The sequence below is a fragment of the Felis catus genome, chromosome A2 (assembly GCF_018350175.1).
Source record: "Felis catus isolate Fca126 chromosome A2, F.catus_Fca126_mat1.0, whole genome shotgun sequence".
NCBI classification, from domain to species: Eukaryota; Metazoa; Chordata; class Mammalia; order Carnivora; family Felidae; genus Felis; species Felis catus.
In genome coordinates, this window is record NC_058369.1 from 703,260 (window position 1) to 728,154 (window position 24,895).

Consider the following 24,895-nt stretch of genomic DNA (forward strand, 5'->3'; position numbering starts at 1 on the left):
CTCAAAAATAAGTAATAAGACATTTTTAAAAATGAAAAAAAAATTAAGTACAATTCCACAATTTCTAGTACATTCGCTAGAGTGTAGTGGTGCAACCATCACCTCTCCGATTCCATCACTCCAAAGGAAGCCCCGCCCCTAACACCAGTCACCCCCATCCCCCATCCCCCACGAGCCCCCTTCCCATCCGTGGATGAGCCTGTTCCGGACGTTTCACACACGTGGACTCACACCCCGCGTGGCCTCTCGTGTCGGGTTCCCTCTGTGAGCGTCGTGTGTTCAGGTCCGTCCGCGGGGCGGCGGGTGTGGGCGCCTCGTTCCCATGCGTGGATATATCACATTTTGTTTATCTAGGCACCAGCTTATGGACATTTAAGCCACTTCCAGTTTTTTAAGACAAAGTTTTAGCACAAAAGGACCTCGGATGGGTAAGGACAAAAATAGCTTTGTTCCACCTCAGGGCCTTGGCACATGTTGTTCCCCTGGGTCGTGTACCCTTCCTGCAGGTCACCGATCACTGATCCGCTCTCTCCCTGAGACCTTTCAGATTAGGTCACACGTTCTCTCTCAACGTCCCTGGCCGAGTGGCCACTCCCCCCCCCCTCAATGTGGCATTTCTGATTTCTTCCCTGTTCTCCCCCGGAGACTGGGAGTTCCCAGGGGGCAGGGCCAGTCCTGTTTGGTCATCACCGGGACCCAGTGCCCACACTTGGGAGACCCCCCTTGGGCTTGTCATCTGCTATGTGCACAGGCACGTACACGCGTGTGCAGAGGAACCCCCAGCCGCTCTCGCCCACGCACGCCCCTTACCGCTGGACACTTGCATTCAGGGCCTGGGTCACTGGCCACCATCCACTGCCTCAGGGGCCACCGTCAACATGAGGAGGGGCTGCGTTGTGCACAGTGGGGACCCTGACCCTGTGGCCCCCACCCCGGCCTCTCTGCAGGCCCCCTGGGCAGCCGTCTGTATGCGGGCCCCTGAGCAGAGGGGACTCGATTTCCCTCCCGGGGTGCCCGGGTGCCCCGCCACGGGGAGGGGGTCTGGGAGGTGGGGAGGGGGCGTCCTGAAGTCCCCCCAGCACTTCCGGCTGCTCTGGGATGGAGGCGTATCTCCTTGCCACGTGCACCAGGTTAGATTTGCTGTTGTATTGCTTTGGGGGGGGGGGGGGTCAGGCCTCAGCCTCAGGATGGGGGCCTGGTTGCCCCTCTCCATCTCCACCGGGGAAAAATCCACAAGGCCCCAGTGCCCCTCACACTCAGGGCTGACGGGGACCCCCTGATTTTAGGGGTCCCGTGACACAGCTGGAAGCCCATGCTCCTGTATCCCGCTTCAAGGAAGGTCCTCACCCCGGCTCCTCCCCGCCTCCCTGGGCGTGCCCCCCGCACCCAGGGCCACTGCCCTGCCTGCACCTTCCCAATTACCTTCCCTCCCTCCCCCTCCCTTGCTCCTCAAGGCCCCAGATCTTGTCTGTCTCCTCCTCTAGACTGTCAGCTCCCTGAGGTTGCGGAATTTTGTCTGTCCTGGTTGCCGCTGCGTCCTCAGTGCCTAGAATGTGCCGGGTACACAGTAGGCGCTCAGTGAATTCTTGTTGATGAATGAATGAATGAATGAATGGTTGGACGAGGCAGCTGCCTGATTAGGAGACAGAACGCAACACACGGATGGTGTTCCCAATGCCAGCGTCGGCGCCCCCAACGAGCAGTAAGTGTGCACCTACTGTGTGCAGCGGTCAGTGCTGGGCCCTTCATGGGACTGCGTGGCCTCCGCGCCCAATATCCGGGGGACTTTCAGGCCATGGTTGGCGCCCCTGATCCAGGCTGCAGGTGGCCAGGCGGCCACTGATGGGCAGGGAAAAAAGCAAGTTCACAGCCCAGAAGCCCCCGAGGAGCCATCAGTCACTGCACGATAACACACAAGCCGGAAATTAAGTGGACGCAGCCAGGCAGGTGTGGCCAGCAGGGCAGACTGCCCCGGGAGCGGTTCCTGTCCCCTCCAGGTCCCCGACCCCAGCTGCTGGGCCGCAGGCATCGCTACTAGCGCAACTCGGGCCAGGTCACCGGGCTGGGGCAGGGGTGTGGGCCGGAGGGGGGAGGGGCCGGAGGGGGAGGGGCCAGAGGGGGAGGGGCCTGAGCGCCAAGCACAGGACAGATGGCAGGTCCAGCACAAAGGCACAGAGACCGGGCTGATGCACAGCCCAGGCTGCGGTGGAGGCTGGGGGTGGGGGGGGGGGAACCGCAGGGGAGGCTGTGGGGGGGGGGCTGCAGAGGAGGGGGTGGGCGGGGGAGCCAGTGGGGCAGGACTGGAAGCCAAGAGGAATGGACTCTGGAGGGTGGGGGCTGCCGGGCACCAGGACCTGCACCCCCACCCTCACCCTCACCTGCTGGAGCAGAACCCCCGCACTGTCCCCCCCCCCTCCCGCAGGCCGTCTCCACACTTACTGGGACCTCAGGGTTGCTCAGGGGCCAGAGACCGGGCTGTTAGGGGTGAGCCCCCTCCCGCTGCGGCCAGAGGTTGGGAGAAACTCTGGGGGGCTGTGTACTGAGCCACACGGCTGATGGAGAAACGGAGGCTGAGAGGCCGGGGGCCTCATGGACAACGCAGTCTCCGGGGGCACCGAGTGGTCCGGGAGGCGGCTCTCCTGTTCATTGGACAGAGGCCCCCCCCCCAGGGCCCCACTGGTCCTTGGAGTGAGTCCAGGGTGACCCCGGGGCCTCTGTGGGATCAGGATTTGGCCTGGGGCAGCCCAGGGCATGAGATCAGAGGTCCCCCCACTCCCCCAGCAGCCAGGAAACATTTCTTGGGTCCCTGTGTTGGGGACCCCTGGGGCCTCCCTCTCCCTGAAGCTCTGATGTGCTGTGCGGGTTGGGGTTTAGGGGCCCAGGAGCCCGGCTGTGGTTCCGGTCCAGACCACCCCACAGACGGTGCAGCCTTGACCTCTGGGCCTGGGGCGCTGGCCCGGCTCCCAGGGTGGGGGACGCTTCCAGGGGAGATCCAGAAAAGTTATTTTCCAGGACCCTCCTCCCCGTGGCCTCTCAAACCCCAGCTCCCGAGGGGGCGCACTGATGGGGGGCAGAGGGGCCGCGAGGGGTGAGGGGCTGTGGGTTGCGGTTGGCGCTTCCCCGAGTCCCCACCCCCTCCCCCGCCAAGACGCCTCCCCGGCCGCCGCCTCCCCCGCGCCGGTTTGCAGGCTCTAAGTGCTTAAAAGCCTCCTGCGGCCGGGAGGAGCGGCGCGGGTGGAGGCGGGGGGCTGGCAGGGGGCCCGGGGCGCCCCTCCGGAAAAGGCCTTGAGCCCGAGACAGGCGGTGAGGCCAGGAACCGCCCGCGCCCCGCACCCCACGCCAGGAACACAGGGCCCGGACCCCCCGCCCCGCCCCGCGCCCCCAGGTCCCTCCCGCGGGGCCTCCCCCAAGCCCCCTCTTCCCGCCTCCGTGCCTCTGCCCGCGCTGGTCCCCCACCGGGCCCTCTGTTGTTCCCTGCGCTCCGCATTCGGGTCCCAGCTCTTCGCCCGGGACCTCAGTTTCCCCATTTACAGACTGCCGCCGGCGGGCCGGCGGGCGTGAGCTCCTGTCTCTGGGGTGGCGAGGAGGCGGCAGGGGAGGCCGGTCCGGGCCAGCCTCGTGGAAACTGGGTCCCGCCCCAACCCCGCCTTCCTCCAGTGGGACCTCCCTCCCCCGGTTTACCCTTCTGCTCCGCAGAGGAAACCGGTCTCAGACCCATTTCACAGACGGGAAGGCTGAGGCCAGAGAGGGTCGTGCCCAGTCCCAGGCCCCACAGCTGGCACCCCGCTGCCGCTGGCCCCATTAGCTGGGGGGGGGGGGGGATGGGGGAGGGCCTGATGTCCTCAGTCCCGGTGGGCAGGGCAGCACGGGCAGTCTGGAATAGTCCTTACGATGTGGATTCAGTGTGGGCTCTGAGGAGCCTGCAGGCCTGGGGCGGGGGGCGGGACGGCTGGACTGTCCTCGTGGGGCTGCATAGATGAGAGCCTGTGATTGCCCTGCCGCGGTGGGGGGGGGGCAGGCACCCCCCAAAGGCCTCTTTTGGAGCCTGCTTGGCAAGGCCCACTGGCCTCTGGCAGAAGGGGGTTCAGGCCCCTCTCTGCGCCGTTGCCTGCCCCGCTCCGCCCCTCCCCTGCCAGGCACCAGAATTATGGTTTGCAATATCTCTGCTTCCCTGTGCGGCCTGAGTGTTAATGAGGCACCTGCTGCCGGAGCCCCGCACCCTGGGGGGCGTCATTAGCATCATCCCTCACACCCACCCCCAGATGCCACTGTGGCCAGGAGGGGAAACTGAGGCACGGAGAGGTTAGGTGCTGCCCTGGCTGAGACAAATTCCAGGTTCCAGCACAGCCCTGGCCCCCCCTACCGTGGACGAGCCCTCAGTTTGCTCATCTGGAAAACGGTGCGGTAGAGGCACAAGGTGGGAGCTCAGAGCCTGGGGTTCCTTTTTTTTTAAGTTTATTTATTTGAGTAATGTCTACACCCGACATGGGGCTCGAACTCACAACCGGGGAAGCAAGAGTCACACGCTCTTCAGACAGGGCCAGCCAGAGGACCCCAGAGCCTGGGGTTCTTGATGACCTGACTAGTTGCCCCCATAAGAGTGCCCCTTCTGGTGCCCCCCTCCCTGCGCGGCCCCACCGTCTGGCACAAAGTCGGGGCCCTCAGCGAATGTTTGTTGACTGACTCAGTGTTTTGTGCATGGACTCTGAATCAAGTGCTCTTTTACTCCAGCTGGGAGAGACCGGAGGTGCCGGCCTCATTCTCCACTGTTCCCTCCTTAGGGCATGCCTGGCATGGGGGGGGGGGGGGTTGGCGGGGAACAGCCTCTCTCTGATAAGGGGGGCAGCGGGGGCACCGCAGGAGTCAGCTATGCTGGCTGGCAGATCTTTAAATTAAAATACATATATACACCAGATAAATAAACCCGGCCCACATCCTGGTGACAAGCAGAATTAAATCGCCCGGTTGGGGACCTGGCAGCGATGGCTGGGGGGCGGGGGGGCAGTGGTGGAGGGGTGGGGAAACATCACTGGCTCCGTTTTCACTCTCTGACTGTCCCCACTCCTGTTGGGGAGCGTTCCCACAGCCCTGCAGCCTGCTGGGCACTTGGGGAGACACTTAGGGGATCAGGACGTGATGTGGAGGCCAGGGGTCCCACAGGCCCAGCTTGGGGCGAGGCCAGCTCCTCAGCTGGGGGTCCCTGGGTAAGTCCCGTGCCCCCATCCGAACAGGGGACACTCTGCCCCGCCACCAAGTGCTGTGGCAGGGCACAGACCAGGTTTGAGTCCTGGCTCCGCCCCTCACGGGCGGGGATCAGCCGCAGACCCTCCTTGGGAGCCCCGGGTTGCGCCCCCCCTCCCCCCACCCCCCCATCATGTTGGACGCCAGGGAGACCCCATTCGAGCCCGCAGGGGAGGCGCCGTTGGGGCCCACGCTGCTGTGGGGTCCTCCCTGGCCCCTTCCCTCTGCCGGAGCTTGGCCCGCAGGGGCGGAGGAGTGGGAAGGGAGTTTCAATTAAGGAGCAGCTAATCGCCAGGCAGCAAGGGCCGTTCTGGGGCCCAGTAAATCTATTATGAAAAGCCTCTAAATGTATGTAAAACCAGCCTCTGACAATCCAGGGATTAGGCCACCGGGAGGGGAAACCGAGGCGAGGGCCGGCTGGTGGATTAACGGAGCAGGGTCTCTCGGGGGTTGTGGGGAGCGTCCCCGGGAGTCGGGGCAGAGGGAGAGAGGTCTTCCTCTGCAGAAGCCAGCACCCGTTTTGTAGACGGGGAAACTGAAGTCCCAACAGGCCGAGACCCAGAGCGGAGGAGCCTCACCCAGCACACCTGCCGGAGTGCACGCGGGGGGCCCCAGAGTGCACCCCTGTCCAGCCGTGGCCTCGGTCCCCACCTGCTGCTGCCCCCTTTGAGGCACACCGAGGTGGCAAGGTGGCCTGGATGGTCTGAAAGATCGGGAACCGCAGACAGGGGCGTTTGCCCCCTCAGAGCTGTCAGCGAGCCCCGCCCCCAGCCCAGGAGGAGCCCCCAGGGGAGGCACGGGATCCCCGGGCACGGTGGCTGTGCCCGTACCTCCCACCCCGAGTCCCAGGAGCCCCAGGTGGAGGCCCAGCCTGAGCAGAGGCTGGGCTGGGAGGAGGGGCTGGCAGAAAGGGATTTTGTGTCTCCTCCTGAGGGTCCCAGGGGGCCCTGGGCGGGGGTGGGGGGGTTAGCCCAAGGGGTCCTGGCCTCCGTCAGAATCTGTTGTGGGAACATTGACCCTACTTCCCTCAGGGGCTCAGTTTCCCCAGCTTGCCCCCCCCCCCCCGCTCCCCCAGTCCCATCCAACCCTCAAGGTCTACACGCCCCCTAATTATCCTGCCAGTGATTCCCTCCCCCTGGGATGACAGTTCCACCTGCGGAAACCCTTCCAGGCACCCAGGTGTGTGGGGAGGCCCGCCTGGCCCTGCGCCGCAGCCGTTCCTATGGGGCTGGGGGCAGCAGCTGGCGGGCCCTCCCCGGGCCCCTGGTCTGTCTCTGGTCCGGCCACCCGTGTGAACCTGCCGCTCGGGGGGGGGGGGGGGGCTGGGGAGTGAACAGGAGGTGAGCGATTCCTGGACCCAGGCCCCCAGATCCCTCTGGGCCCAGGTGACATTGTGTGGCCAGTGGGAGTGGGGAGGTCCCAGCAAGGCCGACCCAGGTGGTTCTGGGCCTCGCTGGGCTGCCCGGCTCTCGCCGTGTGATGTGAGCGGATGTTCGCGCCTCCCCATGACTCGGTTTCCCCATTGTCACCACCACGGATGGCTGGAAGCTGTTCCCAGAACGGGGGCGGGGGGGGGGTGGGGATCGGAGGGAGGATGTTGGGGGGCCCCGCTCCCCCCTCCCGGCCGTCAGTCAGGACCGCCGGGCCCCTTCAAGCCGTCACGGCCCAGCAGTGGCCGGGGGAGGGATTACCCAGCCTGTCCAGGATGGACTGAAGTGGAACCGAGGCTGACGAGCGGAACGCGCCCCCGCGGGCCCCGCCTGCGCGCCTTTGTCTGCGCCCGGCCCCGCCCCCCGCCGCGGACAGCGCCCCGGGTGCTGAACCGCGCCGCCCGTCGCCGGCCACCGAGCCGCGGCCGAGGCCGGCACGGAGCAGCCGCGGCCCGCGTGGGGCCGCGCTCCAGCCCTCTCCGGGCTCAGTTTCCCCGTCTGTGGCATGGGTGCGCCCGCTGAGGGCTGAAGGGGGGGCTGTGTGGGCAGAGGCGGCGGGGGGCACGGAGGCCTTTCCCAGGGGTGCTCGGCCGCCCCTCCGCCCAGGCGCCCCACCGACCCTTTGTCCGGGAAATGCGAGGTGGCAGGGAGAACGGATCTGCTCGCCGCCTGAAAGGCGCCGCAGCAAATACTGTTGACCCCTGACCCCGGCCCCCTAATCCTGGGCTGAGGCCCTCACTGGGAGGGGCCCTGAGAGCGGGGCCGGGCCTGACCCCCCGCCCCAGGCGCCAAGGGGGGCTTCCGGGTGAGGGTCGCAGGGGCTTCAGGGGAACATAGCTGCCCCGTTGGCCACGTGTCTGGTCACCACCCCGCGGAGCCCACAGGAGAAACTGAGGGCAGGCAGAGCTCTCAGAAGCCCCCAGGCCCCGGGGGGGGGGGTTCGGGCTGGAATCAGGTCCCTGCCACCTGCAGGCTGGGTGACCGCTGGGCCAACAGCTGCCGTCTCTGAGCCTCAAAACGGGACGTTCCAGGAGGTCCGGCCTGACCTGCCTGGAAGGGAGCCTATCGCCATGGGGGGCATCTGGCCTCTACCTGGCTCTGTGCCTCAGTGGAACCTTCTGGGGCAGGGGATGGCTATGGGGGTACGTGGCCTAGGTGCCCCCTCTAAGAGGGCTCCAGGAATCACTCCCCTGAAGTACACGGAGGAACTTTCCCACCTCCGCCCTCCCCTGCTCTACAGTCCTCCATAGCTCCCACTGTCTTCGAGACGGTTTTTCCCACCTGGACAAGGCCTGGCCACCGAGCTTGGTGACCTGGGCTCACCTCTCAGCTCCCCTTCCTTGGGCCTGCTCTGTCCTCTCTGGGCCTCCCCAGTGGACAGAGAGGGTGAGGAAGATAACACAAGGAGCCACATTAACCAGGCTGAGCCCAGGGCCAGGCACACAGCAGGCACTACTAGATGCGCCTCAGGGGGCTGCTGGATGGCACCTCTCTGCCTCCATTGCCACCGCAGGGCTGGCCGGGGAGGAGCTAAGACCATCGGAGTCAGGGCTCTCCGGGAAGAGGCTGTCCGGGAAGAGAGGCCCGGGTGAATGAATGCAGGGAGGGTGGTGTCCTTGCTTCTGCCGCGGCAACTTAGCCCCTCACCTCCCAGCCCCTTGGGGGCCGCCGCTAGAAGCTTCCACTGAAGATTAAACCGTGCTCCATTGCTGGCCGGAATGCGTTCACACGCCCGGGTGCCCCTGTGCTCCCCGGCGGCCACGTGTCTGTTCCACCCTGCTGAGCTGTTCCCCACAATCAATTTCAATTTGGCCTGGGCCCTGCCTCTGCAGCCAACCGTCCTTGGGGGCTCGGGTTGGGGAGGAGGAAGCGGTGACTTCCCCGACCTCCCCTGCTAGACCCCGGGACCTGTCTGGTGACAAGAGGGCTCTGCTGTTGCTGCCCCTTTCTGGGCCTCCGTTTCCCCAGAATGGTGGGATGGGGGGGGGGAGGGCAGTCTGGGGCCAGCTCTGCTCTCAGCCAACCTTGTGCATTTCTGGAGCGCCAACTGTGTCCCGGATCCCGGGTTGAATGCCAGGAACCCAGTGGGAACCAACGTGGAAAAACTTGAATTAATCAGGGTCAGGTGGTGTGTAGGGCTTTCCTGCCAGGGGAATTGCCTGTGCAAAGGCCCTGAGGCAGCAAGGAACACAGGAGGCCCATGTGCCGGAAGCAGGTAAGAAAAGAGGAGCAGAGGGGCGGGCGGGTGGAGCTTGGTGATGACATTACCCAATGATAACAGCCGGCAGTTATTGAGCACCTACTGCATACAAACCTTGACCTATGGGCTCCACCTGCCTCACCTCCCTGGAACCTCACAGCCCCCCTATCATTACACACCCACTTTGTAAGGGAAGAAACAGGAGGCCACAGGGACGAGGCTGCCGGCCAGGGCTACTGGGTGGGTGGCAGAGCTGGGTTTGGTCCCAACTCAGACGGAAGCAGACAGTGGTGTGGACCCTTCGCCAACACCCCCCCCCCCGCTACTCGTGTCCTCCCCTGAGTCACTGCCTCACTCCCCGCCCATCTCTGGGGTCCGGAGGAAGGACATGAATGGGGGTCTCAAGTTCTTCGAGTTTGATTGGGACTCACCTGCCCTTCTGTGTGACCTTGGGGACGGGCCCGCCTAACCCTTCTGTGCCTCAGTTTCCCAGTCTTACAAGGAGACTGTGGGCCACCCTTCTCTCTAAGGTGAGCTGGGGGAAGGGTAGAGGCGCCCCCCAGGCATGGCTCTGCGCCCCGCAGCCCTGCTCAGGCCCCACCCCCCTGCAGCCGTGGGAGAGGGGGGACCTTTTCCCTGCCATGCGCCCTGGGAGCCCTGTTTGGGCCCCTTGTGGCTCCCGGCTCGGGCCACCACTAGGTGGAGCGAGGAGGCCGGTGGAGACTGGGCGTGGGCGGCCTTGGCTTCAGAGCCGCGGAGGCCACGACGGGAGCTGGCGGGTCGCACGGGCGCTTCTGGGTGAGCTCCCACGAAGCCTCCACACTCTGCCCAGGGGACAGCGGCCCTAAAAGGGGTGCAGCGCCCGTTGGACAGTCCGCAAGGGAGGCACACGGACGGCGGGGCGGGGCGGCGTCCGGGGCAAGGAGAGGACCCACCACGGGGCCCAACCTTGACCCCCCCACCCCTGACCCAGCTGCCACGTGCAGATGGCAGGGCAGCGGCCCGGGCGCGGGTTCAGAACCGGCCATTCCCGGCACCCTCCCGCTGCCCGACGGCGGGGAAGCCAAGGCTGGATGCCCAGATTGCGGGTGGGGGCTGCGAGCGCCCTTTCGAGCGAAGGCACTGCCGAGGCTGCGTGGGACTCCTCAGGACGCCCTCCCGCCCACAGGCAAAGACCTGGTGATACGGTGGACAACTGGGCTTCTCTGACGAGCTTCAGCCGAAACGTAAAGAATGAGAGATACTGGGGGGAGGTGACATTCTGCACAGAGGGGCAGCCTCGCCAGGGCCCCAGGTGGCATCTTGAATGTGTGGGTCCTGGAGACCCGGTGGGAGGGGTGGGGCAGGGCCAGCCTTGTAGGCCCCGGCGGGGCTTGAGTTTTACGTGGAGGGTACCGGGGAGCCATGGTGGGCGAGAGCAGGAGAGTGATGCGATCTACGTTCCTTCGTTTCACAGCTCCCTGAGGCTGCCTGGGACGGGCTGTCGGAGCAGAATGGAGGGCAGTGAGGACCTGGGGGGAGGTTGGGTGGGGGTCTGGGCAGGGACAGAGCAGGACAGCTCAGAGCTGTGGGTGGCCTGAGTGAGCTCGGGTGCGGGCAAATCTTCAGGCCGAACCCACCAGAGTCTCAGGGTCGGATCCAACCCCAACCCCCTTGGGGGACCCATTTTCCACAAGAGGAAGTTGGGGCACAGAAGGTTCGGTCACTCACAGCACATCTGGGGGGCCCTTCTGGGAATCAGCACAGCTGGGATGGCCTTCTGTGTGTTAGCGTGTCTGGGGGCCCCCTTTGGGGTAACGAGTACATATGGGGGCCATTTCCTGTGTCCTGGGCCACAGAAAGGCCACATGGTCTAGACCCCATTGTCATGTTCCCTTTGAGGAGAAGCCCTTAATCCAGCCTTCCTTCAGGATGCAGTCTGTTGTGGGGACCGAACAGGCTTAGGTTTCAGTCCAGCGTTGGATCCAACCTGAGGCTCCGGAAGGCAGGGGGCGGCCTAAGGCACCGTCCCGCTCCGCCCCTGAACAGCGTCCCTGGCCACCCTTCCCACACGAGTTTAAGGCGCCAAGGGTCAGACCCTGCGCACCTGGCCCCACCCCTCCCCTTTGTTCCCTCAGATCCTCCCACCAGTCTTGCCCCTGCCTCAGGGCCTTTGCACAGGCCGCGCCCTTCCCTGTGTGTCCGCCTTGACCAGCCAGGCAAAGAGCAGCCCCCCCCCCCCACCAGCCACCCATCTGTGGCACCCTCGCCTACCTGCTGAGACCCACTTTTATTTTCAGTGCAACAATATGACCAAGCACCCCAAGGTGCTTCCATAGGTGAATGAGGCACAGTCCCTTGCTTCCAGAAAGTTACATCAAGTACAAGACGCAAACATGTTTAAAAAACATGCAGCTCACACGAACAGAAGGAGCAAATCATTTCCTGTCCAGAAAAGCCAATGATTCCTGCCTTTTAAATTGAGGTATAATTCGTGTATCGTGCAGTTCACCTGTTTAAAGTGTGTGTTTCAGCTGTTTTTAGCACATTCACAGTGTTGCGTAACCATCACCTCTATGTAATTCCAGAATGTTCTAGCAACCGAAAGAGCAGGCCTGTCCCCATTAGCTACCATTTCTCCACCCCCTCCCCCAGCCCCCGGCCCCCACGAGCCCCCTTCCCGTCCGTGGACGAGCCTGTTGTGGACGTTCCACTTGCGTGGCCTCACACCCCGTGTGGCCTCTCGTGTCTGGGCCCCTCCCTGAGCGTCGTGTGTTCAGGGTCCGTCCGCGGGGCGGTGGGGGAGGGCGCCTCGCTCCTGCTGGCGGCCGAGGGACGTGCGTGTACGTGGATGTTCCCATTCATTTTGTCTTGTCCTTTTCTCCACATCGGTCAGGGTCCTGGTGACACACGAGGCTGGACGCCATACACAGGCAGCTGAACCTGACCCTTCCTCTCCCCGGGCCAGTGCCCTGGGCTGGGGTCCAGCACGGACCCACCTCCGCCCCATCCGCCCTGGCCTGGGCAGCACTGACATGTGCCCACTGCCCTCACCCCAGTAACTGCCCCAAACTCCCTCCTTCTTGGGGCCTCTAGGGACTTTTCAGAACTGAAAATCAGGGGTGCCTGGCTGGCTCAGTCAGTTAAGCGTCCAACTCTTGATCTCGGCTCAGGTCATGATCTCGTGGTTTGCGGGATCGAGCCCCGTGTCGGGCTCTGTGCTGACAGTGCGGAGCCTGTTTGGGATTCTCTCTCTGCCCCTCCCCAGCCGGCACTCTCTCTCTCTCTCTCTCTCAAAAGTGAATGAACTTAAAAAAACAAACTGAAAATCAGACGGTGACCATCCCGTGCCTAAAGCCCCCTGTGGCTCCCTGACACCCTCCATGTCAGTCTGAATTCCGGGGCATGAACAGACATCCCTGCTGGCCACGCGGCCAGGCCAGAAGATTCTCAGGAGGGTCCCAGAAGCTTCCTTCCACTAGGGGTAGCGGCTGGAGAGGGCTGGGGGATGAGGGCATTGTCCCCGTTTCCTGGGGAAGGGAACTTAGGCTCGGGGGACAAGATTAAGTCGGGGCCCCGGTGAGTCATATTCTCAGCTGCGTGAAGCGACGTCAGCGGGACCCCTTGGTGCCCACACCCCAGGGCCTGCTCGGCGTTTCTTCTTGCCTGGAGGGGAAGCGGCCCTGTGGGCGGCTCGGGGGTCCCCCCCCACCCCCACTGCTTCCGGGCTGGCGGTGAGGTGCGGTGGGACGCGCTCAGAGACCCTCTGAGACCTGCAGGAACGTCACGAGACTCATGAGGGCCCCGGGGGCCCCTGCCCTGCCTGGGTCAGGGGACAAAGGCCACCTCTTCCACTCGACTGTTTCCCCACCCCCCACCATAATAGGATCGGGACGTTTGAAGTGACGAGGACGCGGGGAGGCTCCCACATAGAGAATACGACCAGAGGGGCTTAGAGGCGCCTTTGTGAGCCAGGCGGGTGGTGATGAAAGCACCATGAAATCCACGGTGTCACCGATGCCCCGCGACCGTGACAGGCCCCTTTACTTAGGGAAAAGGGGAAAATCCCCGGTCGTATACGTGCATGTGAACACGTGTGTATATGCCAGGCTCCAGCCGCGGCAGAGGCCCCGGCAGCCCCCAAGGCTCCAGCCCCGAGGTGCCTTCTCGGCCGAGCGCCCGTGGCCGTGGCACCTGGCGGGAGGGTGCGGGGTGCCGGCGGGAGGGCATCGTGCTGAACACTGCTTGCACGGCTCTGGGGACCGGAGCCTCGCGACCTTCAAGGCTTCCGGCCAAGGCTTCCTTGCACGTGGGCCCGGGTGACGGCGAAGTCATGCCTTGCCTGCAGGTGGACTTCTGAGGTCAGGGAGGAAAGGGGGCGCAGGGCGGGAAGGAGCGTCACGTTCTTAAACCGCTTTGAGACACTGCCTTCCAGTTCATTCATTTCAAGTGCACACTTCATTTGTTCTAGTACATTCACAGAGCTGTTCGTCCATCAACACGCTGATTCTAGAACACCTGCATCCTCCCCTAAAGCAGCCCGTCCCCATCAGCCGTCACCTCCCCGGCAACCCCTCCCCCGGCCCCGGGCCCCCACGAGCCCCCTTCCCGTCCCCGGATGAACCTGTTCTGGGCGTTTCACGAAGGCGGACTCCCCTCCCCCGCGTGGCCTCTCGTGTCGGGTTCCCTCCCTGAGTGTCGTGTGTTTGGGGTCCGTCCTCGGGGCGGCGGGGGCGGGCGCCTCGCTCCTGCTCGTGGCCGAGGGACGTGTCGTGCGCGGTGGGCACATTCATCTGTGCGCGTGAGCACCCGCGGGGGACACACTGTGCGTGCTGGTTCGCCCGTTGGTGGGCGGTTGGCTTGTGTCCCCTCTAGGTGTTTATTAAGGGGACGCTATTCCTGAAAACACTGGAACCGGCCCATGTCTTGGGTTTTAAGCCCTCACGTGAGGTCAGGGGCCCCCGGGCTGAGAGCGAAGTGCGAGTCCCTGCGGGGCTTGGGCGTGTGGGGGCAGCGGGGAGAAGCCCCGCGGGCTGGCAAGTGTGGGCTGTGGGTCTCCTCGGCAGGGTGCTCCACTGCCACCCCTGTCCTCGAGACCTCAGCGTCACTGTCGGCCACAGCCGCCTAACCGTGCTCGGTGCGCCTTCTCAGCGCAGGGCAGCACCTGAGCCCGCACCCGCCTGTCCCCGTAAAGGCGCCCGAGTCCGTACTCCTCCGTGGCGGCGGGCAGCCAGGTGTGTGAAGGGGGCCGCGTCCACAGCCCCCCGTCTCCCAACCAGAGCAGCAGGAGGCAACAGTCCTGTGGTCCCGAGAGACTTGAGCTGGGGGCGGGGGGGGGGGGGAGCCAGGGCAGATGGCAGGTGGCGGGTGGGGGTTCCTGGCTGCAGCCTGGCAGGTGGACCAAAGCCCCCTTGTCCACCAGCTTTGGGGCCAGAGGCGGGTAGCAGGGGCAAGACCCCGCCCTGCGAGCTGCCCTGCTCGGCGTGGGGGCATCTGGGGGCGCCTGACTCTCCCTGGATCCGCGGCGACCACGTCCCTTCAGTTCCTTGGTGGGCAGGGGCATGCCTAGGTCCCGCCGACACGGGTCCGTCTCCTTCTCTTCCTGAAGGCGGTCTCTGAGCTGAGCAGAGACTTCACTGGGAGGCCGGAGGGGACACAGGAAGGCCAGGGTTACGTGGCGGTGGGAGACACAGAGAGGGACAGAAAGGTGGAGGGACAGGTGACAGGCTGTGTGTGAGGTCTCGGGGCCAGCAGCCTCAGTCCTGGCTTTCCTGGCCTCCCTGAGCCCACCTCTTTGAACCTCGACGCCTGTGCTCACCCTGATCTGCTCTGCGGACTCAGGAGGTTGCCCGGCTCCCCTCTGGCTTCCAGGGTGGGCATAAGCAGCCAGGTTAGGGTCCTGGGGCCCAGGGGCTGACGGCTGCTCCCAGCATCCCAAAGCTCTGGGGCATCCCCGTCGGGAGGCCTGCTGTGTATGAGGTACGGCCACAGAGGCTGGGGGTCGGGGTTCAGGCATCCATGGGACCGCCCCTCCTGAGACCCCCAGGATCCCAGGAAGGGCCACCTGGCCTCATCCTGGAGCTCAGAGAGGGGCCCTTCGAACGCCAGGTCCCGGTATTTCAAAAGCTGGGAGCCCAGACCCGGGAGCCTCAGGCACTGCCCTCAGAATATGACAGCACCTCTGGGGACCCTGCAGGTTCAGATGAGGAGCCCAAGGTCTCACTGTAGGGGACGGAGAGGGGAGGGCCCAGACATGCCGTCACGGTGGAACTGTGTCCCCTAGAAAGGCGTGTCCAAGTCCTAACGCCTCGAGTGGGCCATCATTTGGAGACAGTCCTCGTGCATGTGGTTGCGTTAACACAAGGTCGTGAGGCCAGGCCCCGGCCCGGTGACGGGGACCGTACCCCACGGTGTGTGCGCTCACAGGGGCGTGTGCCAGAGCCGGCACCCCTTTCCCTCCTGGCCCCCCGGGCCCAGCGATGACTCAGCGGGACAAGCGTCCAGCTGTGCGGGGCAGCCCCCAGTCACTCCTTTCCACCCCTGGGCAGGAGAGTGCAGCACGGTCCCCACAGCGGGACAGGGGTCCCCACAGTGGCAGTGGCGCTGGGCTCAGGAGCCCGCCGTCCCTGGCCGCAGCCTGGCTGGCTCATGCCGACCGGCCCCCCGGCCCCTGGATCCTTGTTCCACCTGACAGATGGGGAGACCGAGGCCGAGGAGCCCCAGGGCTGGCGTCAGAGGGGTGCGTGGATTCCCAGACCCCCGCCCCCGCCCCCTGTCCCCCTCCGCTCCCAGGACGCTCTCCCTTCCGCAAGTTTGGGAAAGCTGGAGCTGTCTGGATTGAAATTCTTCAGCTGTGCTAGGCCAGCGGAGAAATCCAGAATGCATTGTTTAGACAGATGCCTTAAACCGCTCGGCAGGGGTGGGGGGGTTGGGGGGGGTGGCGCAGGGGGGGCGTGAGCAGCGACGGGAGGAGGGACTGCACTGGGAAGGTCATCCTTTTTTTCTGCAAAAAGGTCAGCCGCGGACGGTTGCCAAGGCAACGGCGGGCTTAAAGATGGAGGCTTAAAAAGAACAGCGGGTCCCCCCTCGGGCTGGGCTGTCCCGTGCGTCCCGTGTGCGAGGGGCCCGGCCGCGGGCTCAGGAGGCCTGGGGGCTGGGGCAGATCTCGGCCCCGCCCTGTCCGGGGCCCAGCTGAGGCCGCTGTGCACCTCGGTGTTCTCGGCTGTGGAAGGGGGCCAGTGTCCACACCCGGGCGGGACCCCCGGGGCCCGTCTGGGGTTGGGATGAACGGGCAGAGTCCCGGGGGGCCCTCCCCGGGGGAGCAGGCGGGGCAGGGAGGGGCTGGGGCCTCGGCCAGAGTCCCCGGATCTCGCCCCATGAGGACAAGCCGCCGCGCGAAGGAGGCCGGGGTTCCCTGTCCCCCTTCTTAGAGCCCAGGACAGGGACCCAGCCGCCCCTCTGGGTCTGAACCAGACCGGAGGCTCACATTTGCAGACCTGAGGGCGGCGGTCCCAAAGGAGGAGCCCCCAGGAGGGATGGCACAGGCCAGAGAGCCCGGACAGTGGCCACTGTTCAGGGTGCGGGATTCGAGGGCCTTCCCAGCCAGCTGGGGGTTGGGTGCGAGCGGGCATCAGCCCTGGCGACTGGGGGCCTCTGCTGAAGTTCTGCTGGGATACACGGCATCGTCTACATCTCTCTCCCTGGAGGGCAATCTGGACTCGGGCGGGCCACTTACCTTAGGCTGCAGTGTCTGTGACCATTGTTGTTGAACAGTGACCTCGCTGTCCCTTTCAGCGTAAACAGCGGAATTAGGAAGGCAGCTTTTTCATGGAGATGAAATTCACACAACATACAACTAACCATTTTTATATGTACAATTCAGTGGCACTTAGTACGTTCACAGAGCTGTGCAACCATCACCTCTATCCAATTCTGGAACATTCCATCACCCCCAAAGGAAACTCCGTCCCCATCACTAGTCACTCCCCACCCCCCACCTTCTCCAGTCTCTGGCCCCCACGAGCCCCTTCCCGTCCGTGCACGGGCCTGTTCTGGACGCTTCACACACGCGGACTCACAGCCCGTGTGGCCTCTCGTGTCGCGTTCCCTCCCTGAGCGTCGTGTGTTCGGGGTCCGTCCGCGGGGCGGCGGGTGTGGACGCCTCACTCCTGCTCGCGGCCTAGGGACGTGCCCGTGTGTGGTTATAAAAAGGTAACTTTTTCGAAAACTTGTGTTGGGACAGGGTTCCCAGGGACTCGCCATCTGGGTGAACTGGGAGCCCCAGGGATAGCGGAGGGCCCCAGATGGTGTTTGTGGCCACAGGTGTCTGGGTCACCCATTGCCCCAGGCTGCCCTGGGGGCCTTCCAGTCAGGCTGGCCGTGGCCATGGCCGTGGCCGGTGGGTCAGCAAACACATTAAGGCAGACCTGCAGTGGGTTTTCAGAGGCTTCACGAGCTCCTCCCGTGTGCTGGGCCTTGTGCCTGGTTCCCGGGAATCACGTTGGTGGGCCACGCCTCCTCCGAGGCTCCAGGGGAAGGCTCTTCCTGCCTCTTCCAGCTCCTAGGGTCCCATTGTTCTTTGGCTGGTGGCCTGTCCCTCCAATCTCTGCCTCCATTGTCAAGTGTCCTTCTCCTGCCTCTTAGAAGAACACTTGTCGCTGGGTTTGGGACCTACCCTGATCAGGATGATCTCATCTTGAGATCCTTTATAACATCTGCAAAAAACCTTTTTTATAAGTAAGCTCAAGTCTGACTTGGGCTCAGGTCATGGTCTCCTGGTTCGTGAGTTCGAGCCCCACGTCGGGCTCTGCGCTGACAGCCCGGAGTCTGGAGTCTGCCTCAGATTCTGTGTCTCCCTCGCTGCCCTCCCTGCTTATGCTCTCTCTCTCAAAAATAAATAAACATTAAAAAAAATTTTTTTTTAAAGAAGCTCAAAATCAGTTTCCAGGGTTTGTAACATGGACGAGTCTTTTTTGGGGCAGGGAGGGTCCCCAGGCAGAGCGGGAAGAGGCCAGGCATGCAGGCCCGGATCCCTAGGGAGCCAGGTATGTTTCCAAATGTTCTGTGGCCTCTTTGCAGCTTGCGGGCAGACTCGGGTCGTTCTCCGAAAGTTACAGAGGCCCGGTGTCGCCGCTGTCGTGCGACCTTGGTGTCGGGACAGCACGGAGCATCATGTCATCCAGGGTTTGCCGTGCTGTTGTCTCCACAGCTCCTGGGATTCTGCACGTGGCCTATAGGACGAGAGAAGAGAACGGGATAGGTGTGTGTTTAACTGGTGTTCTTGAGTCTGAGTTGGCCACCTGCATGGACGGTGACACCAGGAGGCCTCAGCCCCGGGGAGCAGCCAGCCCAACCCTGGGACCCTGGGTTGAGCACCAACTGCTCCCTTTTTCCATTTTTTCTATTTGACATCATAACCGTTACTCACAGCTCAGCAGCATGAAGCACGCTCACGCTGTCGTGCCGCCGCCCCCAGCACCCGTCTCCAGAACTTTCCATCTCCCCAGACTGAGACCCTGTCCCCATGAAGCACGGACTCCCCGCCCCCTGCCCCACCCCTGGCTCCCACCGTCTATTCTCTGGCTCTGTGGACGGGACTCCTCTGGGGACCCCCTGTGCGTGGGGTCACGCGGGACGCGTCCGTCTGTGTCTGGCTTCTGTCACCGCGCACAGTGGCCTCCGGGTCCGTCCACGTGGTGGCAGGCGGCAGGACATCCTTCCTCCCTGGGGCTGGGTCACATTCCAGCATGTGGGTGGACACACCGTGTTTGTCCTTCATCCACGGAGGGACCCTGGGGTGTTTCCACCTTTCGGCCGTTGTGAATCATGCTGCCGTGAATGCGGGGGTGCAGGTGTCTGTCTCAGCCCCTGCTTTCCATTCCCCGGGTGCACGCCCGGGATCTGAGTCGCCGGTCGCGCGGTGATTCCGTGGGTAACTTTTGAGCAGCTGCCGGCTGCTTTGCACAGTCCTCCCCACTGCATGTTGTCCCCAGCTGCACACAAGGTCAAGTTTCTCCACTGGGCACTGGCTCCCGAGCCAGCCTTAGCTGCCGTGGTGTTATTACAGAAGAGATCCTACGTTTGCTTGCTGAGCCTGTATCTACTACTTTTGCTGTAAATGCGGGTGTGGGCACCGGCCCCCAGCGGGTACGACCCTCTGCGGGACAGTCCGTTTGGAGAGATGCCCGCGTGGGAGCTCCCTGTCGGGGCCACCTCCGAAGCAACGTTTGGGAGGGTGCCTCCTGTACAATGTGGCTGACCTGCGTCCCCGAGCCTGTGGCCCTGCTGGTGCTCTGCACCAGGTCCGAGTGACCGAGTGGGTGAGTTTCCCGCGGCTGCCACGGCAAATGACCGCACAGAGTGGCTTCAAACAACAGAAATTTGTTCCCACCCAGTTCTGGAGGCCAGAAGTTCAAAATCAGGGTGTCACAGGCTCGCCCTCCCTCTGAAGCCTCCGGGGGACGATCCTCTCCCAGCGTCTGGTGGTTTCCTGGCCATCCCAGGCGCCCCTTGGCTTGTGGACTCGTCACTCCAATCCTCGTCTCCGCTGACACGTGGCTTCTCTGTGAGTCTGTGTCCAGTTCGCCTCCTCTTATGAGGACACGATCATCAGATTCAGGCCCACCCTGCTCCAGTGTGACCCCATCTTAACTAATTACTTCTGCAAAGACCCTATTTGCAAATAAGGCCCCATTCACAGGTTCCGAGGGTTGGGACACGTGGGGACCTTTGTCTCTGGGGGACACAACTGAACCCACAACACTGAGGGATGAGAAAACCCACCTTCTAGAGATTAGAAGGAATTCACGTAAATGCCAGTGGGAGAAAAAAATCAAGCAAATTCTTTTTTATTTAAATGTTTATTTATTTAGAGACAGCGAGTGACAGCATGAGAGGGGGAGGGGCCGAGAGAGAGAATCCCAAGCAGGCCCAACGTAGGGCTCAAACTCGATACTGAGAGATCACGACCAGAGCCGATATCAAGAGTTGGTCGCTTAACCGACCGAGCCATCCAGGCGTCCCCAAGCAGATTCTCAGATGACAAGACGTTCTGGCCAGAGGAGCCTGGGCAGGCAGGACGACAGAATACAACGTGAAATCCTGGACGGGATCCGGGAGCAGACAGAAGACGTTACCGGAGAAATGGGTGAAATCCACTTCCTAAGGCTGGGATTTCTGTATGACACAGGCAGGCTGAGTCCGAGGACCCCGAGGGAGCCCGGCAGGACCAGCCAGGAGGGTCCCCGGCTGCACGAGGGGTAGAAACCAAGCGCACTGCCATTGTCCTGGATCACGTCTGGGATCTGGGTCTTTTCAGGTGCCATCAGGTGTGTGGGGGCGAGAAGGAGAGTAGAGAACGACCACCACGAACTTCCTCGCCTCCCCCATGGAGTGGGAACAGACCTCTGGCTTACTCGGATGCAAGGGTTGCTACGCAGCGGGAGTCGCTGGGGCTGAGCAGAGAAACGGCAGAGACGCGGCCTTTCTGAACCTGAGCCCATGGCTCCAGAACTAGCGGTGTGTCGGGGCCACTTCCTGGAGGGAAGGTCAGGTGTGGACGTGGGGTGGGGGGAGCAAATCATTCAGAAATAAAAAGCTCACTTAGAAAACACGGGCCAGGGTCATTCTTGAACCATAACGTCCTAGAAGAAATTCCACATAGGGATATTTTTTTAATCCTGGGGTGAGAGAATCGTTCAGAAGCACGCTCTAGAAGCCAGAAACCATAGGCAGAAACCGTCCGCGATCTGACCATTGATCGACATGTTTAAAACCAATTATACATACGGGTGCACGGTGAATATCCTGAATTGAGAACACCTCTTGTAAATCATCAAGGACCAAGCCAAAAAAAAAAAAAAAAAAAGAGCAGAGTGTGAAAATGCAGCTCTTAGCAGTGGGATGAGCGGGAAGGGGCCTGCGGCACTGGCGACCGAAGAGCTCACCCGAAGGGAGATGGCATTTGTGTTCCGTTTTGTTTTTCCGGGAAGGGGTGGCCGTGTGGCTGATGAAGCTTTAAGCCGGTCACAGCGTGTATTCATCCTTCACACTTATATAGGTGAGCCCCGCGCCGATATAAAGCATAACTTTTTACTAACGGTCCGTATAATCTATTGTAAAAAGTTTAAATTATGCCGCGTCAAGGAAGCCGGGCGGAGGAAGACAAACCCTGTGCGATCTCACTCCTGCGTGGAATCTGAAACAGAAACCGAGCTCAGGGGGCACAGAGAACAGACTGGCGGATGCCAGAGGCGGGGGTGCGGGAAACGGGGCTCGACAGGTGCAGACTTGCAGTTACAAAGTGAGGAGGTCACCTGTCATGTGCGGGATATGTATTGTGAATTCCAAAGCTGCTAAGAGAGCACAGCCTGGAGAAGACGGCGTGCACCTGTGTGTGGTGACGGGCGCTGACCAGGCCCGCTGACATCGGTTGGCCACGTACACGAACACCAAGTCATTGTGTTGTGTGCCCGAGACTAGTACGGTGTCACGTGTCCATTATATCTCAGTTTGCAAAAAAAAAAACAAAAAACAAAAAAAAACACGCAACAGAAAAGAAAGTTTAAATGCACCGGAGGGCTCGTGGCATGTGCCTCAATGTGTGCGTGTTCCCCAAGGCCCAGGCCCAGCGACTCCACTTCTAGAAACACGTCATCCGGGAGTCGCCCCCTTCAAGGATGTGCTCTGTGCGTCCAGCGCCCGTGTCCCCGCTGGCAGCCAGAACAGCCCGCGCTCACCTTCGGGATGGCACTTTCACGTGGAGGGATCCCGAGGGGCCGCTCTAAACGAGAACGCACGTCCGTATCCGGGGACGAAGGGAAGAAACGGCCCATCAGACGGCGTGGGAAACAGGCCGTGACCCAGCAACTGCCCGATTCGTCCCTGGCATTCACCCCAGAGAAGTGAGACTTTCGTATCCGCTCAGAGCCCGCGCACGAACACGACGGCCCCCGACGGGCACCGACCCAGGGGCCCCTCAGTAAGCCAGCCGGCACTCGCACGCCGCGGAAAACCGCCTGGCGAGACAAAGGCCACACTGCGGAGGGGCAACAGCCGGGCGGTCCCTCGGGGCTTGTGCTCCACACGGGAGAAGCGCATCTCCAAAGGTGGGGAGAGAACATTCTCACGATGACAGACTCATGGACACGGACAGCAGATCCGTGGGGCCCAGCGGTGGGGGGTGGCAACGGGTCAGCCGGGGGGGCTCTCCGCGGTGACGGGAACGCTCCGTATCCTGACGGGGTGCCGGGCACACACGCGGACACGCGGCACAGCGGCTCAGGGCTCCAGCCACCCCGTGCCGGCCCCGCACTAGGCGTCAGCGTGGACGGGACGCCGGGTGTAGGGGCTTCCCTGTACGCCCTTTGTGAGTGCCCATGAACCTGTGGTCATTTCTAAAGAAAGAGTAAAAAACAAACAAAAACAAAAACAAACCTTCAGCAGCACGAAAAAAAAAAAAGATCCCATTCGCATAAAAACACAAACTCCCTGAGGACGCTCACGGGATGCTGACATCGGTCCACTGTGGGGCCGCGTCTCCTGGTGTCTCTTCCTTCCTCCTTTGTCCATTTCGGAGTTTAAAAAAAAAAAAATGTTGTTCAGGGCGCCAGGCCGGTTCAGTTAGTGGAGCGCATGACTCTTGATCTCGGGGTTGTGAGTTTGAGCCCCACGTTGGGCGTGGAAATTACTTAAAAAAAAAATGAAGAAAAACATTTTTAAGGAGAACGTATTCTTACGATACAAAAAAAAAAAAAACCAGTTCAACATTTTTGGGAGACATCCGCCTGTATTCTGGGAGACGGTGTGTTAGGTTTTCAGCGCACGGGGGGTTGCACGGTCGCGTCATTGTCTGTGGTCCCCGGACCCAGCGGTCTGTGATTTTACAGTTGTCACTGTTTCTCACAGGAGGGTCGCGCAAGGGCAGCGCTAACCCCTGCTCTGACAGGGAATTAGTGTCAGAGCCGGCCCGGGGCCGGGACCTGCTCCCGGACCCCTGCCCTGTCGCCTCCCCGTGCCGACCGACCCCCGGCCCCCGCGGTGCCTCGCGGGCCCTGGCAGAACACTGGTGGCCTTCTTGCCGCTACGAGCACGCCGAGGACGTGAAAGACGGGAAGGCGCCCACGCCGCCCGCGCACTTCTCGGCGCACAGGCGTCCACCGGACCCACGCTGGCCCCGAGCGGGCGCATCTGCCCGTGTCCACGCCTCCAGCCCGGTGCTCACGGACCACTTTTCTTTCCCCCGACGACGGACGTGTACCCCGTGCGTCACTTGGCCCCGCTGACTGTCGCAGCCTTCCCCCCACGTACCCTGTCCTGTCCTCTCCGCTGGGCCGTGGTCTGCCTTCGCAGCCCTGCCCCCCTGCGCCCGGCGTCCGGCTCTGGACAGACGTCACCTCCTGGAGGAACGGAGCCCCGCGCTTGGCCAGGCCGGAGGTGATCTGTCCGCGGCGGCCGACTTAAAAGTCCCCGAAGGCAGGCTGCTACCCCGAGCTCCCGTGACTGCCGTCGGGCTGGCGTCCTTCTCCTCCGCAGGTCAGTGGTCAGCGTGAGCTGCCTGAGCTCCGCCTCCCTCTCCCCGGGGCTCCTCTCCCCGGCCCGGGCTGTGCTCCATCCGTGGGCTCCTCTCCCCGGGCCCGGGCTCTCGTCCGGCTCCAGCCAGGCCGGCCGCCCTGGGTGCGCTTCCCTGGGGGGTGTTGGAGGCGTGGGGCTCACGTGGTGCCGCCGCCGTCTCTCGGGACCCTGCTTTCTCGAGGGCCCCGGGACCGCCCCACGTGCCGAGCGCTCGGAAGCAGAGGGACGGGCGGCGGGGGGTAGGTGCCAGGCGGCTGTCCAACCTGTCCCTTGCCCAGGCAGCCCCCCAGGCCGGAGGGCCGCCTGCCCACTCCTCCTACGGGCAAGAAACGCCGTGTCTTGTTCTGAGTGTGTTTTCTTTGGCTCCAAGCGGAGTGCTGCCTTCCTTGCCCTTCTGGAAATTTCCCCCTGCAAACTATAGTAAAGTCTTAAGACCAAAACCCGGAAAACCCCAACAAACCCTCCACTCGGTAACCCACGGGAAGCAGGGAGAACCTTCTCCATCCTGGCGCTGACAGGACGGCAGACGGGTGTCCCTGTTGGGGAGGGAGGCCGCGGTGGGGTCAGGGGGTGGAAGTCAGGAGGGCGGGATGGAATGAGTGACAAGGGGCAAGCCGAGGGCCCCACATCCAGCCCCGGGACACTCACTGTGGGGCCACCCTCTCTGAGCTGCCTTAGGCCCCAGCTCTGACCCGTCCCAGTTCCAGGGCCCAGTGCTCAGCAGGACCTTTCCCCAAAAAGCTGTGCTGACTGCCCGCGGGGATGCCGGGCCCCAGGAGTCCTGGGGGGGGTGGGGGGGGGCAGGGCAGGGGCACAATGGGCCCGCTGAACCCTCCCACGGTTCCGGTTCTCCTGAAATTGGATGGACACGGCTGCAGAAAGCCTCAGCCTCTCTCGCGGCCAGCCGGTGGTGCACAAAGCGGGCTGTCGTCCCACGTTTTCTGCTGTCCCTGCCTGTTGTCTGCTGTCCCCAGGGCCACTGTGGAAATCGGGGGCCGAGAGCCCTTCCAGCCAGGCAGGCTCTCTTTGTCCCTGTTTTGTGTGTCGTTTTGGGGAGACAATAGGGGACACTTTCCTTTCCACCCTCCGGACAAGGCCTGGTAACAGCTCTCTGCCGACGGCGGTCACGGTCGCACCCTCTTGCGTCTGGGTACTTGAGGGCTCTCTAGGGAGAAGGGGGGCCAGCTCCCGGCCTTGCAGCCGCTCCTTCCCCCTGCGGGCTCTGCGGGGACTGGCTGTCCCGCCCAGCAGAATCCTGAACCGTGACCAGTGTCTATTTCCCCTTGGGGTCACGGGGTCTCCCTCGATGGCAAGCGTCTGCAGACGCCGTAGCCGTTAACCGGCCGCGAGAGCAGCTGGACGCAGGAGATGGCCTCGGGCCGAGGGGCGCGAGGTGGAAACCCTGGCAAATACCTGAGAGCCGCAGCCTGGGCTGGCCGGACCGGCGTCGGGTGGGATACGGGCCCTGAACCCA

The 24,895-nt window shown here is 63.1% G+C and overlaps 1 protein-coding gene across 1 annotated transcript; it reads right to left on the reverse strand.

The window, feature by feature from the left end:
• Positions 1-16,700: 16,700 nt before the first annotated feature.
• Positions 16,701-24,134, reverse strand: LOC111557559. The gene is made up of 2 exons (XM_045042815.1): positions 23,158-24,134; positions 16,701-18,080 (listed from the first exon to the last, which is right to left on the reverse strand). Exons 1-2 carry the CDS (start codon positions 23,923-23,925, stop codon positions 17,961-17,963), a joined length of 888 nt encoding a protein of 295 aa, XP_044898750.1. The 5' UTR covers positions 23,926-24,134; the 3' UTR covers positions 16,701-17,960.
• Between the last annotated feature and the right edge of the window lie 761 nt (positions 24,135-24,895).

Bases quoted from the DNA above. Each gene is read 5' to 3' on its own strand.
- LOC111557559 (XM_045042815.1), bottom strand. From the start codon at position 23,925: ATGGAGAAGGTTCTCCCTGCTTCCCGTGGGTTACCGAGTGGAGGGTTT. The intron at 18,081-23,157 runs GTACGTGGGGGG...CTCGTCCTATAG, and splicing joins AGCGGAGAGGACAGGACAGG to GCCACGTGCAGAATCCCAGG.